A 17499-nucleotide genomic window follows, 5' to 3' on the forward strand; every position below is an offset into this window, starting at 1 on the left:
GATTTATTGAGAAATAATTTACAGTTGATTAGTATGACATTCTCCTTAAGGCTGTAACTATCAATTTTGCTTATCAAGGTTACTTAGAGCATTGTTAATTCCATGTATATCTCATCCCAGTGTACTCTTTGTGTGATACTTGGTTAATCACCTTTAATTGCTTCCACCAGTAATGATAGACATGTAGTGTCTCGGACTTTACCCTGATATTCTTTACTATAACTCAAAATATTTCCTGTAGGCAACCCAAGTTTGGAAGGACAGAAGAAGCAACACTGGTTGCTTGTTACAATTGATGTGGATACCATAAAGTTCAGTCATTTTACCAAAGTCCTACAGTGTGCAATACATTGTGGGCGGAATTCTCCTCCCCCACGGCGGGTGGGAGAATCGCCCGGGCACGCCGCCGCCCCGAAGCCTGCATGCGATTCTCCCACCCACCCCCAACCTGCCGCGGCGCAAATCACGGCTGGCCGCTCGGAGAATCACCGCTTGCCGTTGGTATTGGGCGAGTGGCGATTGTCCGGCCCGGATGGGCTGAGCGGCCTGCCCAACACGCAGGTTCCCGCCGGCGCCATTCACACCTGGTCGATGCCAGCGGGAACAGCACAGGCCGCTGGGGGGGGGGCGGCCTGTGAGGGGGCGAGGGGCGTTCCTGCACCGGGGGGGGGGGGGCTCAAAAGGGGTCTGGCCCGCGATCGGTGCCCACCAATCGGTGGGCCGGCCTCTCTGAAGGAGGACCTCCTTTCCTCCGCTGCCCCGCAAGATCGATCCGCCATCTTCTTGCGGGACGGCCGCGGGGAGGACGGCAACCGTGCATGCGCGGATGACGTCATTTACGCAGCGGCGGTCGCGTCATTTTCCTGGCGCCGCTTTTACGCGCCGCCAATGCCCGGCGCGCGTAAATGACGTGACGCTGCTCCTAGTGCCCTGGGGGCGGTTAGGGGGCTGGGAGCGGCCTCCGACGCCGGAGTGAAACACTCCGGTTTTCACTCCGGCGTCGGTCGGGACCTAGTCTCCCGATGGGAGAATTGCGCTCATTGTATCTGTCGAAATCATTCGACAGCTGTTGGAAGGAGGAGTAGCTCGCACATCTGATAAAATATTTTAATAAAAGTTTTTGCTTTGCAAGTAGATTTTTAAAAAACAGTTTGACGTTTATAAATCTATGAGCAGAATATGAATGGTAAAAATGTGCTTCTAATATTGCCTATCTTGGGTGTCAACCTGTTGGGCAGCTTAAGTTCCCCAGTGACAAATCAATTGAAATGTTTAAACTCTCTAGCAGTGAGTAACTGCAATCACCAGCTGAAATAGAAACCGAAGAAAATCTGTTTTTGACATCACAGCGCTTGATGGAGGGATTGCGTTAAACTGAACTGATAAATGGTATGGATGGTAGAAATCTGAAATAAAAACAGAAAATATTGCAAGTCAACAGTAACAACAACTTGCATATATGTAGATGCTTTAAAGTAGAAAAAATGCCCCAACACACTTTTTATAGAGGTACAAGGAAGAAAATGATGGTGGAGGCGAAGAAAGATATATTAGGAGAATGACCAAAAGCTCAGTCGAAGCAGTGGATTTTAAGAAGAGTCCTAAAGCATAAGAGGAAAATCAAAAAGGAAGGAATATAGGGCGGAAGTTCTAGAGCATAAAGCCTAGTCAACTGAAGGCACGACTTTGTGGCTGGGCTTTGTGCAGGATGGGATATGGGTAGCAAAGTTTTAGAGGAGCTGAAACTTGTAGATGGTGGGGCCACAAAGGATGGGGTGCCACCTGAAAGAGAAAAATTAAGTTACTTCTTTGTGTTGAGTATTAATCTGCCTTGTTTTTCATTCAAGACAGTAGTATCAGTGAGCAACCCTCCAACCTAAATTGTAGAAGTTAATTTTGTGATGAAATTACTTCCTTCAAAGGAAGAATCCTTCAAAGGTGCAGTAGCTCCAAAAGCTGAGAATGAGGCAGCAGCTAGCTTTGCCACCTACTCTCCTAAAAACATTACTTGATGTTCGAAGATGAAGAATGCAGTAGGGATAAAATGGAGGGAAAAATTCAATGTTAATTTGTATGTTTTTTTAAAAACTGTGCATCAAACCGCTGTAGAGATTATTTCTTAACTCGCTTACCAAGTTGCAACAATTGAAGTCTTTGACATTAACACTTCTGCAGCACCTGTCTCTTGTTTCTATGTGACTGGCATTGAACGCTACAGACTTTGACAGCGCTGACATGCGCTTTGAAGGATGGCTGCATTCCTACTTGTTTGTAATGAGGACCGAAGCCATTCTCAACTAAATTAAATTTTCAGTTTTGAGGCAGAATGGCATGATTTTATACCGAATTCTCATTTTTTCCTTTGTGTTGCCCTCAGGGTTTGAGTGATGCCAGTCACCCCCACCCCCCCCCCCCCCCCTCCCAAAACCCGTCCACCATTTAGTTTCCTCACACTGACCCACCTAAGCCATGTTATATCATTCTGTTTTGACATCTTTTATCAAACATTAATGAAATGACCCAGGCAAACAAATTGTCATTAAACTTTCCATCACTTTGTCCCTTGGTATTGTCTTTTATAAATTGAACAGCAAATGTTGTATTGATCTTTCCCCACTTGCTGCTGAACTTGAAATGACCTGGATGCTTGTTGTTTATGGCCTTGAGTTACTTTTCCTTGACATTTCTATATGCTTGCCTGACATTACTAGCTTTTTTTTCTACCTTCCCTTCTTTTAGATGAATGAACAGGACATTCAGTATCGAGATATCCTCGGTCATGGCAATGGAGGGACAGTGTACAAGTGAGTATCTGCCTCTACCTATTATCACGAAATGTGTGAGAAATGTTGGTAAAGGGTTTTTTAATGTCTTTCCAGCATCCATCAAACAGTTTTGGCTGAAGGCATGCATATCATATTGATTTGATGTTGAAGAATGAAAGCGATTCTGTGGGTGCCTTTCTCTGTACACTTTACACTTAGTCATTTCCATTACAGCTATGATGTATTATCAGTGTTCAGCAAACATGACAAGGTGACACAGGTCGCTGAACAGAAATTTCAACTCCTGTTTCCACCTGAATCAACTATTATTGAAATAGTTTATTGAGATTGAGGTATTGATCACTGCTTGCACTAACCTTGGCTTAAAGGGAGACTGTCTACTCTGGATTGCTCCAACTTTTTTAAAAGAAACATCCCATTTATTTTTTTACAACCACTTAAATTTTATTGCAATGGGTTGAATTACTGTGTTGCTTCTCTTTCATTTCAAAATGATCACACTCTTCACATACATGGATTAGAGTCCACAGTCTCCAATTGCTAATTGACAAAGCATTTTAAAATGCATTTTCTGGGGGGGGAACAGCAGGTGAGTTATGACCTACACAGCAAGCAAACTTGTGTACTGTTGGACGAATAGGACTTTCAAATATTTACCTAAAACTGAGATATTCTGGTGTCAACACTTTGTCATCACCTTCCCAGATGCCTGTTGTGCTGTGCAAGTAGCTTTCCACTCAACTGAGTACAGTTACAATCTGTCCGTTGCAGCATGATCTCATGTTATCTATGCTAGTGAGTAAAACCTCACTGCATCAGCCAGCGATCCACTTGTTTGTTTTGTGTATATAATGAGGTGGGTGTGCATTTTTTAAAAATCCAGGTAAATTGGAGAAAAGAACATAGTGTGGGGAGAAGAGAATAATCACTGCAATCTAATCCTCCGTTTAGTACTTCTTCCATTTAGTATCTTGACTAATAACTTTGTTTTCCAAATGCTTTCCACTCCTGAGTATCGCCAGGACGTAGGTTATTTTGATCACTTTCTTAGTTGGAATGTAAAATGTACACTTGAATATGATGTGTACTTGCCAGAGTACAGTCACAGTACCAGCAGTTGTTATGCAAGTAAATTGATGCTGCAGCCGAAAGACCTTTTCAAGGTACATTGGGTGAATCTCGGTGCTGTGGCTGCTGAAAAGTACCTCGCCAAACGTGCCTGAAAGCGGAGTTAGTTTTACATCTGCTGAATAAAGCATTTGGGGATTTAAAAAAGTATTTCCCAGAATTTAAAAAAAATTATGATTCACAGTGAGCTGGCGCAGTAGTGCACTTAGAACACAGCAGGCTTGTTTTCTGTTCTTTATTGTGGTGTTGTGTTGAGCAAAAACAAATAGTCTACACATAATAAGGGGGAAAGAAAATGACCGCTGCACTTCTCTTGTATGCTTCTTGGTGCTTAAGTTGAGGGATACTGGCAAAGCCCAGGGAGCAGTTTTATATATGGTCCCTGTGAACTTATAAAATCAAAGAATTTCACAACTGTACTAAAATATAACCAGGACAAAACTTGAAATACATGAAGTTTCTCGAGAATGAATATTAAGGTTTGAATTTCAGTGATCTTGGAATTATTACCATTTCCACAATTACTCCCTCCCTAACACCCCTCCCTGTTTTCTCCCCTTTCCTTGATGTACTGATTTCACTCCCATGATCTCACTTAATGAGCAACGGGTGAATCCAGCTAGAGCCCCAAACCGGACTCCAGGCCTGCCCAGTTGCAAGTCACCCAGCCTGCTCCACCCGGCGCGATCTGGATCTCACCCTCGCTGGGCGTGATGCAGATCAGCATATTCCTTTCCAATTGGGAGGGTGGTTCCAGGGGCCTCAAGAAGGTCGGGGGAGGGGAGGGAGGGGGTGAAGAGGTGGCTCCAGAGGGCTGCAGAGATTGGGTCTGCCAGTCAAAATGGCGCCCCGATCATGCGAGGAGCCATTCCTGCAGGCGAGCAGAAAATCGACCGGTATGGCCTTGGTGGGGAGAAACTCCCTTCGGCCCAATAACTCAGCAAAGTGCCGGTGAATAGCGGGGTGAATCTCGGTGCTGTGGCTGCTGAAAAGTACCTCGCCAAACGTGCCCGAAAGCGGATTTAGTTTTACATCTGCTGAATGGCACCCCATATTTGCTGATCAGATTTTGCCTGTATCCCTCCACTCAACCTCCAATAATCAAACGGGAACAATGCAGAGATAATTATTCGGTGTAGAATTGACTTTGTTATACCTTTGCAGAAACAATTTGTTGGATATTTAAGTGATAATTTACACATGTATTATTTTTATTGGTCCCCATCAGGGACTGTGAAATTGCCACTACAACATACCATGTCTGAAAGAATCAATGTTCAAAGGGGTCTGTGTTTATTCAAGAGCTGAAAAACCTGTAGATTTTTGATTTGCATTATCATACTTAAAATACTGATAATGAAGTCCAAAATACAGCTTTGATTGACTGCAAAGGGAATGTGGCATGTGCTGCATTTCGAGTCCAGAGTAAATATTCAAAAGACGAGATTGCAATAAGTAATGGATACAGAATTTTGAGATTATCATTAACATGCATTTCAATTGCATTGCTACTCTACAGCTGGCCAGTCAGTTTTTTTTTGTTGGAGCCCACCGCCCTGGTTTATCAATGGAAGAGATAAATCAAGATAAAGCAAGAAGTGATTAGGTGTTGGGAAGCTTGGGTTTCATATGTCTTGAGATTGTAGGAAAAAGGAAAGACAAGAGATGCAAAATCTTATTGTTGCAGGTAGTTGAAAATGAATTATTTTGAACTGGAGCTTGTATAATTCATTATTGCATCTAGCTTTCTGAAATTCCATGAGAATTACAGGTTTCCATATTTGTGACCTTTTCTACAACCATGAGGGCAGTGTTTAGCACTTAAATTAAATGAAAAACAGCTGTAATTTTAATGAGGGAGAAAATGCTGAAAATTTGTGACTAAAAGAAAATGCTAAAAATAGACAGCAGGCCAGTCAGAATGTAAAAGAAAAGGAAAGATAAAGTTTCAAGTGTAATCTTCATCAGAGGACTAACTGCCACATCAGACATGTTAACATATTCTGCTATCTTAGATGAGGACTAACCTCTACATTTCCAGCATTCTCAGTTTTTATTTAATTCTGATGATTTTAAGGACTTCTGTTACTTTGTATTTTAGATTGGATAAATTCATTGTACACCCTTCAGATATGACGTTAAACTGAAGCCCCATCTGCCTTCTTGGGTGGACACACAAGATCCCATGACATTATTTTGAGAAAGTTCAGGGGAGTTGTATGTTCCAGTTACTATTTTAAAAAATATATTTTTATTCTCCTTTTTCACATTTTCTCCCAAATTTACACCCACCAACAATAAACTATAATCAGTAACAAATATGTCAATCCCCATAACAATAACAACAATCCCATCCTCCCACCAAACCCCAAACATTAGCCCGCGTGTTCACATAAACAAATGATAAAAAGGAATCAGGAATCACCCATAGTCACCATTAACACACACCACCCACCCACCCCAACTAATGTTCGATGTTATCCAGTTCTTGAAAGTGCATAATGAATAATGCCCATGAATTTTAGAACCGATCCATCCTTCCCCTCAGTTCAAACTTAACCTTCTCAAGAGTCAAGAATTCCAAGAGGTCCCTCCGCCACTCCAGGGCACAGGGTGAATGTTCCAGTCACTATTAATCCCTCAAATCAACATCAGAAAAAACAGATTAATTGGTCATTATCACACTGCTGTTCATGGGAGCTTGCTGTGTGCAAATTGGTTGCTGTTTCCTGCACTACAACAGTGATTTCACTTCAAAACGACTTTATTGACTGTAAAAGCTCTTTCAGATCATGAAGAGTGCTGTGACATGCACATGGGTCACTGAATAGCACTCAAAGGTAGGATGATATTTTTTGCTACACCCTATCCCAGTGAGTCATAAATAAATTGAAGTGCATGTCCTGCCTGAGACAAGCTAAATCAGCACTGACTCCAAGGATAGTATCTTAATAGTTTGAGTTTCTGACTCAGTACTGCAGTAGGCAGTGTATTTATTCACTAAGCTGCCTGCACAGTCTAGGCCACCGGTGGAGCTTTGGATGATAATTCTGGAAAGAAAATCACATTATATTGGGAAAGAATATATCAAATTTTAGACTTGCGGGAAAATTTTAAGACTTGGTCGTTATCTTCATTTAAATTACAACGTTACTGACTAATTGTATTTATTCTTAACCTTTCATTGGACGTACACAGTCAGTGCGCCTACTTACCAATGTATGGAACAATTTTAACAACGCTTTCAGCAGTGGCAAAGCTTCCAAGTGACTAGTTTAAACAAAACCTTTCCATCCAGATGTAGAATATGTTTACGTTTAGATTTAGACAGATTCAGTGAAGGCTGTGTGGACAGCATTCAGCGCCTACTTGATAAAACTGTTCAATTAAGGCAAAAGCATTTACATGGTGTAATTTACCTAAATTGCCAGTGGGCCTCTTACACACTAGCAGTGTTAGAATTGATTTAAGCAATTGATTTTAGCTGAAGCTGATAAATTTCTGCTTGTTAGTTACAGTAATTTTGTAGAAGACTTTGTAAAGCACTATTGAGTGTGCATTTAGCTGATGTTTAAAAGAAATGTTATTTACAGTGGGTTTTTACTGTTTGTTTAGACGTTTGGGCAGTTTGCCAGCCTATTGAAGCTTAAAATTTTTCTTCTTTAAATATTTAAACAACAAATTATCCAATTTTCCCATTTGCACTGAAAGCAAGCTCTCTGTGTAAATAAATAGACAGAGGAATTAATTCTTCTGATTAAGGGAAATAGCTTCCAGGCTCGGAATTAAGGCAATGTAAAGTGTGATGTTAAAAATATATATTTTCAAGTTTGCATCATCGATTTTTAGTTTGTATCATTATATTGCAGTCTGTGATATCTAGAATGGTATTTGAGTGCACTGCTGAGAAGATACTAGCTTGTGAGAGGTGCTATCTTTCAGACAGTTTTTAAAACCAAGATGACTCGAAGTGCTGAATGGTCTTCCTTTGTGCCAAAATGATTCCATGACTCTAAACTGAAGGCCATTCTGTCTGATTGGGTAGATGTTAAATATGTTGTGGCATTATTTGAACAGGAGCAGGAAGTTCTCCTGGTGTCCTGGCCAGCAATACTCCCTCGATAAAAACCTTCAAAAACAGATTAATTGCTCATTTATCTCATTGTTTTTCATAGGACCTTGCTGTGCACAAAGGCACTGCAGTACATGTTAAGTCGGTTTTACTTATTGTGTGGGAGATATTTGAAACCTGATAACGTTGTATGGAAATTGAGTTCTGTCTCTGTGACTGCTTTTACTCAAGACCCATACTGGTATCACCAATTCCCTCGGGTGAGTTGTGCAGCCAATTGCAATTCAAATGTGACTTGGTAAGACCAGCTGTTCACAAGGCCCTGTTTTAGTCAGTCTTCCAGGCTGGTGGTTTGAACATGTCCCAACTGTTTTCTATTCAGATTGCAATGTGAGACCCATACTTCAATTGGTGACATTAGTTAGTGCAGGTCTAGTTGAATGTAAAAGTAACTTCATTGTCTATTTCTGAACATTATGTCAATATTAAAACAAAAGAATGTACAGACAATATACATTGGTGCATTCTAAACAAAGCAGAAAAGTTCATCTTTTGATCCCCAAACAGGTAGTCCGGGAAGGTTAATCGCAGATCGGGGTGCCAAAAAGGCAGCCCCAATCTCTTGACCCCCCCTCATCACCCCTATTGCGGCCTCAGGTCCCCTCTTCACCTCCCCTCTCCCCCCCCCCCCAACTTCTTCTGGACAAGGCCTTTGGGCTCGACCTCTGGCAGTGCCTACCTGGGCAGTGCCCAGGTGCCAGGCAGGCAGTTCACAGGTGGCAGTGCCATGGTGTCACGTTGGCAATATCAGGATGCCCTGCCCTGTCCCTGACCACCCGGGGGCCTCAACTCCTCAGCGAGATCCCTGAGGTGCCATCATGTTTGGCTCACAACTTTGTGAACTAGTATCAAACAGCGCCCAGTTGAGGCCTTGCTGGGGAGACCGGTGAATCCTGGGCCCCGGGTAAATTGGGTGAACGCAGATTTAAATGAGCCTAATCACTCTGAAGGTGCGTGCCTGGATCACGCCCTGTAAGAGCGAGATCCAGATCGCGATGCCTCGCGAGATTCCGTTGAATCTCGCAAGATATTTCAAGCATTGCGATCCCCAATGGAGGCCTCTCTAGAGATTCAACAGCCTGTCCTGACACCAAGCCGGATGCGATGAGGCTGCTGAATAGCGCCCTTAATTACTGTCCACATTTTCCTGCTATTGGCAATCATGAAAACTGGCTGTTAAAATGCATCAATGAAGGCTGTCTGAGACAATATTAGCCATTATGATCTCTAACTTTGTATATACATCACTGCTGGGAAATTATGACATGGAAAATGAGTTGGAATAATGATGACTACTTCTCTGGGGATCAAAAGATGAACTTTTCAAAAAGGCTTTGTTTAGAATGCACCAATGTATATTGTCTGTACATTCTTCTGTTTTAATATTGACTTAATGCTCATAAAGAGACGTTGGAGTTACTTTTACATTCAACTAGACCTGCACTAACTATGGTCTCACACTGCAATCTGAATAGAAAGCAGTTGGGACATGTTCAAACCACGGAGCGTGAGGGGTGTAAGAGGTGAACACTGGAGGGTCTAAAACATAAGGGGCTGGATTCTCCGCACCCTGACGCCGAATCGCGGATGGCGCCGGGAGGAGAATCCACTTTCCCGCACGGAATTGGAACCGGCGCAGGTTCCACGATTCTGCGGGACCTCAGAGAGTACACTCTAGGACCTACCTGGGACCATTACCAGAGGCCCGCTCTGCCATTTTCCACCCCCGACTGGCCGAAGTCCTGACGGCGTGGGTCTAATGTGGTCCAGCCGGTCGGGATACTCGCGTGGTGGCTGCAGACTCAGTCCATGGCCGCCCTGGTTAGGGGCGGGCCTGTCGGAGGGCAGGGGGGACCTTGCAGGCGGCCAGGAAATGTTTGTGCGGGCGTTGATGGTCGGGCGCGCGGCCGATCGGGGGGTTTATTTTTAGGGTCAAACTCCGCGGCCCGAGTCCGCCATGGAGTACGACGCGGCCGCTGGAGGCTGCCACCGAGCGCATGCGCGGCCTCCGACCCGGAAGTGCGGGGGCCTGTATCTGCAGCAAAAGCTGCTAGATTTATATCGGGTCCCTGCTAGTCCCCTGCAGGGCTAGGAATATGTTTCATGCCAATTTTGTTGGCGTGAAACTCCATAGTTTTGATGCCGGTGTGGGGGGCATAGTCCCAATAACAGAGAATCCAGCCCAAGGCTCTCCACCTCTCTACTCCATTTAATTCGTGTAAAACACTTGTTAGAACCTATTTTTTTGACCAATCTATTGATCATCTGACCTCATACCTCCTTTTGTGGCTCGGTTTTATTCTTTGTTTCATAATGTCCCTCTGAAGCACCTAATGGTTACAGCGCAGGTCTTGGGTATGTTAAAGTTGCTACATTTTGTGTTGATGCATTTCTGAATTCTTTAAAATTTGTTTCTGGCAAGTTTGTTGTTGTACAACACTGATTGGTAATTATATATAATCTCATAAGAATTGTCCAAGAAAATTAGTACCAATGTACACACTAGATATTTCATTCCACGGATATTACTGATTATTTAAAATGTACTAAACAGTAGTATTACTGCAATAATCACAACATTTCAAGAGTAGTTGCTCACGACCTTTACTGAGTCGCAAATTTGAAATAAATACTCTTTTATGGCTAAAAGGGACATAACAGCACCATTGGTGCATGACGAGGTTCTCAATCCTGTCCAGCATCTTTTCCATTATTTAGGTGATCATTTCCTGCTTTTTGTCTTCTTATTTTCTCTCCCATCACAATTTTTCCCTTTCAGATGTTGACTGTCCAGCAGTGCACTTCCTGAATGGTTGGTTTTGATTTTAGATCTCCAGCAATCAGATTTCTTTCCCCTCCTTTTCTCCCATGCTCAGGCTGTGTATTGCTATCTGTCTAATATAAAAGAAGCTGTCATGAGTGCTGACCTTTTTTCCCCTTGTGAAATATATAGACAATGGATACTTCATACTGAGATATAAGACTGTAATCTAATGAAAGGGTTCAGATATCCTAAATCAGGAGGCCAAAGCTGCAGCATTTCATAACTATTTGAACCCTGAGAACAGATTTCAACCTTGCATTCCCTCCTATCTGGTCTTTTTAATTATATTGGTCCTTTATTTTGTGTCTTTTAATCCAGTTTTCCAGCTATCTCTCTGCCAGTGATGGCAAACCAAAATTATGCTACATTCGGTTCATGGTTTTCTCATTTTGAATGACTTGCAGCAACAAAAGAGCGTTTTTAACTTACTCTTGATTGGTGGAATTTTCTAAATTAACTGTATGTCACAGAAATTGGGAAAATGACATCTAATCTGGAAGTTTCGAGGTATTATATGGGTTTGAATCCTCAAATCTTTGAAGGTGCCACGACAAGTTAATAAGGTTTTTTTTTTAAAGCATATGGAGTACATGGCTTTATAAATAGAAACCAAGAAAGTTGTGATAAACCTTTCAAAAGGGTTTGACCTTGGCTGGAGTAAGGGGCGAAATTCTCCGTTATCGGCGGAAAGTCCGCCAATCGGCGCAATAAACGGCGCAAATCCCACTTGCGTCACGTCATAAAAATGGGCCGATAGTCTCCGGCCCGAAATGGGCTAGCAGCGACGTGACGGGATCCGCGCTTACGCAGTCGTTCACGCCGTGCAGCGTCATACGCGCTGCACGGCGTGACGGCTCATAAGGCCGCGCAGCTCCCCCCCACCCGACCGCAACACCCGACCGCAACACCCGACTGGATGGCTGGCCGTCGCTCAGCCCCGAGGTTCGAGTCACGCGATGTGGAGGCGCTCCTGGACGCGGTGGAGCAGAGGAGGGACGCCCTGTATCCCGGGCACGGCCGCAGAGTTGCCCCACGCCACAGCCGGCGTCTGTGGAGGGAAGTGGCAGAGGCCGTCACCGCTGTGGCCCTGACACCACGGACAGGCACCCAGTGCCACAAGAAGGTGAACGACCTCGTCAGAGCAGGCAGGGTGAGCCTCCCCCATATCCCCCCCTCCCCCATATCCCCCCTCCCCCATATCCCCCCTCCCCCATATCCCCCCTCCCCCATATCCCCCCTCCCCCATATCCCCCCCTCCCCCATATCCCCCCTCGCCCATATCCCCCCCATCCCCATATCCCCCCTCCCCATATCCCCCCTCCCCCATATCCCCCCTCCCCCATATCCCCCCTCCCCCATATCCCCCTCCCCCATATCCCCCTCCCCATATCCCCCTCCCCATATCCCCCCTCCCCATATCCCCCCTCCCCATATCCCCCTCCCCATATCCCCCCTCCCCATTTCCCCCCTCCCCCATATCCCCCCTCCCCCATATCCCCCCTCCCCCATATCCCCCCTCGCCCATATCCCTCCTCCCCCATATCCCCCCATCCCCATATCCCCCATATCCCCCCTCCCCCATATCCCCCTCCCCCATATCCCCCCCTCCCCCATACCCCCCTCCCCATATCCCCCCTCCCCCATATCCCCCTCCCCCATATCTCCCTCCCCCATATCCCCTCCCCATATCCCCCTCCCCATATCCCCCCTCCCCCATATCCCCCCTCCCCCATATCCCCCCTCCCCCATATCCCCCCTCCCCCATATCCCCCCTCCCCCATATCCCCCCTCCCCCATATCCCCCCTCCCCATATCCCCCCTCCCCCATATCCCCCCTCCCCCATATCCCCATATCCCCCCCGCCCCCATATCCCCCCTCCCCCATATCCCCCCTCCCCCATATCCCCCCTCCCCCATATCCCCCCCTCCCCCATATCCCCCCCTCCCCCATATCCCCAAGTGAATCCAGCCCTAACCTTAACCTCTGCAATGCACGCGCAACCGATGGCGTGCATTCATATACCTGCCTAACACTGTTGCCTTTTACCCCTGCCACCACCCCCCCCCCCCCCCCCACAGGAGAAGCGCGCACACAACAATAGGGAGCATGTGAGGACTGGAAGAGGGCCCGCTGATGAGAGGCCACTGACCGTACACGAGGAAAGGGCCCTGGAACTGGCTGGCGGACCTGAGGACCGGGAGGTTGCTGATGCAGAGGTCGGGGGCCCACGAGCAAGTGAGCCACCAACAGCCCGTCCCCATATCCCCCCTCCCCTATATCCCCCTCCCCCGTATCACCTGATCACTGCCTGATGTCTAACCATGCATGCTTCATTGTGTATCGCAGGACCAAACGTCCAGGCACCCATCCCCGCAGATGCACACCGCCCGCAGGATGCCCCTCGGAGACCACAGGAGACGGAGAGACCCGCACCCTCCAGCATGCGACGCCCGCAGGATGCCCCTCGGAGACCACGGGAGACGGAGAGACCCGGACCCTCCAGCATGCGACGCCCGCAGGATGCCCCTCGGAGACCACGGGAGACGGAGAGACCCCGACCCTCCAGCATGCGACGCCCGCAGGATGCCCCTCGCACACCACGGGAGACAGAAAGACCTGGAGCAACAGGGAGACGACACCCCCGTCACGTGCAGGAGCGACCACCCAGCGATGAGGGGGGCAGCCACAGGCCCCCGTCACATCCGAGCCAGGACACCACTACCCAGGACACCACTACCCAGGACACCCCTACCCGGGACACCCCTACCCAGGACACCCCTACCCGGGACACCACTACCCGGGACACCCCTACCCGGGACAGCACTACCCGGGACAGCACTACCCGGGACAGCACTACCCGGGACAGCACTACCCGGGACAGCACTACCCGGGACAGCACTACCCGGGACAGCACTACCCAGGACACCCCTACCCGGGAAGACGAAATACCGGACAGTGACTCAGAGTGGATGGGTGGAGACGAACCCCCACCCCAAAGTGCCATGGAGTCAGAGTGGGACGAAGAGCACGACACAACGCCACTGCTGTCACCAACACCCTCCACCATCGCAGAAACACTCACCACGGTTGGGCACTTTAGTGATGAGGCGTCTGGTACTCTCACTGGTGCGCACAACATAGCCGTCCCGGTACAGCAGGTGGAGGTAGGAGCAGCAGAGGGACCGGGCGGTCGGAGGGCAGCCCAGGCCAAGCGAATATCTGCCGCCCAGATGGATCCCGGGTTCCTGCAGTTACCACACCCACACATAGATCCGATGCAACCACCGACACGGAGACGAGCGAATAGGGTGACGGGTGGCTTGCGGCGGCTGCGGTCGCAGGTGGAGGAGTCCACCCGCGTCCAGGAGCTGGGAGTGGTCCCGGTCATGCGTGCCACCCAGGCTGACACCGCACGGGTGGCGTCCGCGGTGGAGGCAATGGGTGCGACGGTGTCAGACATGGGGAACGGTTTGCGAGGCCTGGGGCCTTCCGTGCAGGCGGCGTCTGTGGCCCAGGAAATGGCTGCCCTCTCACAGGAGGCCATGAGCCAGTGCCAGCGCCAGATGGCAGAGGCGCTCAACGCCATAGCCCAGTCTCAGCAGGTCATGGCCCAGTCTCAGCAGGCCATAGCCCAGTCTCTGCAGGCCATGGCCCAGTCTCTGCAGGCCATGGCCCAGTCTCTGCAGGCCATGGCCCAGTCTCAGCAGGCCATCGCTGAGGGCATCGGCGCCAGTGGCCATGTGCGAGCCGGCGTCGCACTGTCACAGACAGGGTTTGACAACCCCCTGGGCTCCATGGCTGCAAACCTGCAGACCCCTGTCGATACCAGCACGGGCCTCCAGGACTGGCAGCGCCAGATGTCGGGGGCGCGTCGGATGGCCAGTCCGTTCGTATCCCCCACCCATGTAGAGGCCTGGGGGCCATCGGGCACCCCGAGGGAGGAGGAGGTGGTGTGGTCCGTCCCGGCTCCCTCTGTAGGGGAGGTCCCGGTACACCGCGACACCTCGGACTCCCCCCCCCTTCCGTCCCAGGTGCATCGGGTGGGCAACGGGCAGGACAGGCTGGCAGCTCGCCATCCCAGTCGCCCGGGCCGCAGCCTGGCCCATCTAGGCCAGGACGCCCCAGGAAACGGCCGCCAAAGGGATCCAGTGTCAGAGGGCAGGAATCACAGGAGTCCACCTCCAGTTCTGCTGTACCGTCTGGGGAACCACGTAGACGTAGTCAAAGGGCCCGTAAGGCCAAACAATTAGACACTGAGTAAGTTGGCACGGGTGCAGGGCACAGATGAGTTTTAGGGGCTAGGGCACGTGCATGAACTCCTTTGGTTATTAAAGTCAATGTTACACCTACCGAAGCTGCCTTTGTGCTCTGTCCAAAGTGTGCGGGCGTGTCATGTACGTTGAGCGCAAGTGTGTGTGTGAAGGGTGGTCTTACCTCAGCCCCAGGTGAGTCTGCCCCCTTCCCCCTGGGCCGCCATCAACATCCCCCGGGCAGAGGACGGGACCGTGCGCTGCAGTGTCACAGCCGCATGCAGGGATGGTCCGGGTGGATGGTGGTACTGTGGCCATGGGTCAGACATAGTCCAACGATGTAGAGCCAGGAGCTCATCGGAGGCGGGTTGTCATCATCCTCCATGGCCTGCGATAGACACGCGTCCACCCGCAACTGGGTGAGCCCGGCCCGTTGTGCCGCCGGTGGATCGGCAATTGGGGGGGGGGGTGGTGTGCATGCGGGTGAGGTGTGTGGGGTTGGGGAGGGGGGTGAGGGTGCTGGGTGGGTGGATGGGTGGGGGGTGTGGGTGGTCGGCTGTTGCCATGGTGTGCGGTCTGTGGCCATACTACCCGATTCCCACGCCCATCTAGTCAGTGAAGCGGGCGTCTATCAGTGTGTCCCGTGCCCGCTGGGCCAGCCGGTAACGGTGGACAGCCACCCGCCTGTGTCTACCCCGTCTGCCCTGACCATTGCCCCCATCCCCCTCATCTGGGGAGGACTGGGCCTCTTCCTGCTGCTCCTCCACTCCACTCCGCCCTCCTCTGCCTGCGGCACATCGCCCCTCTGCTGGGCTATGTTGTGCAGGACGCAGCACACCACAATGATGCGGCCGACCCTATCTGACCGATACTGTAGGGCGCCCCAGAGAGGTCCAGGCACCTGAAACGCATCTTCAGCACGCCAAAGCACCTCTCGATCACTCCCCTTGTCGCTACATGGGCATCATTGTAGCGGTTCTCCGCCTCATTGCGTGGCCTCCGTATAGGCGTCATCAGCCACGATCGCAATGGGTAGCCCTGTCGCCCAGCAACCAGCCCCTCAGCCGGGGATGGCGTCCCTCGTACATGCCGGGGATGGATGACCGCGACAACACGAATGAGTCGTGTACACTGCCTGGGTGACGGGCGCAGACGTGCAGGATCATCATGCGGTGGTCGCAGACCACCTGTACGTTCATTGAATAGGTCCCCTTCCTATTAGTGAACACGGCCCTGTTCTCTGCAGGTGGCCGCACGGCGACGTGCATCCCATCGATCGCGCCCTGGACCATGGGGAACCCGGCAACGGCAGAGAAGCCCACGGCCCGGGCATCTTGGCTGGCCCGGTCCACGGGGAAGCGGATGTAGCGGTGCGCCATGGCATAAAGGGCATCTGTCACTGCCCGGATGCACCGATGCACCGATGTCTGCGATATGCCGGACAGGTCCCCACTCGGTGCCTGGAATGACCCCGTTGCATAAAAGTTCAGGGCCACCGTAACCTTGACGGACACGGGGAGAGGGTGTCCCCCGCCAGTGCCACGCGGTGACAGGTGTGCCAGCAGGTGGCAGATGTGTGCCACGGTTTCCCGGCTCATCCGGAGTCTCCTCCTGCTTTCCCGGTCCGTGAGGTCCTGGTATGACTGCCGGGGCCGGTACACACGGGGCGCCCTCGGGTGCCTCCGTTGCCGTGGGGCCGCGACGTCCTCCTCCCCCTCCTCGTCCTGTCGGTCAGGTGTCCCTCCAGTCTGGGCGGCTGCCGCCTGCCCCTCTGCGGCAGCCTGCGCCGCCTCTCTGGCACGCTCCTCCTCCTCCTCATCCAGGGCAACATAGACATGAGCGGCTGCCACCACGGCGGCCAACATCGCTGGATGGTCTGAAAACATGACGGCCTGGTGGGGGGGAGGGGAACGACGACATGTCATCATTGCCCATATCCCCTCCCCCCCCCCCCAGCCAGGTGGCATGGACCGCATGGGTCCAACTGTTGGAGACTGGCACCTGGCCAGGTGGACCAACTCATTTGCCCTCCCATCACCCACCCCGGCACGGACCCCCTCCCCAACCCCCAACCTCCACCCTGGCACGGACCCCCCCCCCCCAACCTCCACCCCGGCACGGACCCCCTCCCCAACCTCCACCCCGGCACGGACCCCCTCCCCAACCTCCACCCCAGCACGGACCCCCCCCCCCAACCTCCACCCCGGCACGGACCCCCTCCCCAACCTCCACCCCGGCACGGACCCCCTCCCCAACTCCCCAACCTCCACCCTGGCACGGACCCCCTCCCCAACCTCCACCCCAGCACGGACCCCCCCCCCCCCCCCCAACCTCCACCCCGGCACGGACCCCCTCCCCAACCTCCACCCCAGCACGGA

General features: G+C 50.4%; 1 protein-coding gene across 18 annotated transcripts in view; it reads left to right on the forward strand.

Moving 5' to 3' along the window:
- The window catches only part of map2k5 (mitogen-activated protein kinase kinase 5), a 426928-nt gene that overhangs the window by 163299 nt on the left and 246130 nt on the right, over nucleotides 1-17499 (forward strand). For all 18 annotated transcript variants that reach the window (XR_011933854.1, XM_072470457.1, XM_072470459.1 and 15 more), the window contains one exon: nucleotides 2740-2804. Coding sequence is in view for 17 of the 18 variants with exons in the window: in XM_072470457.1 (XP_072326558.1) it covers nucleotides 2740-2804 (65 nt within the window). In the remaining variant the exon portion in view is untranslated. The remainder of the gene's footprint in view (nucleotides 1-2739; nucleotides 2805-17499) is intronic.

Source organism: Scyliorhinus torazame, chromosome 12 (assembly GCF_047496885.1).
Source record: "Scyliorhinus torazame isolate Kashiwa2021f chromosome 12, sScyTor2.1, whole genome shotgun sequence".
Taxonomy (NCBI): domain Eukaryota; kingdom Metazoa; phylum Chordata; class Chondrichthyes; order Carcharhiniformes; family Scyliorhinidae; genus Scyliorhinus; species Scyliorhinus torazame.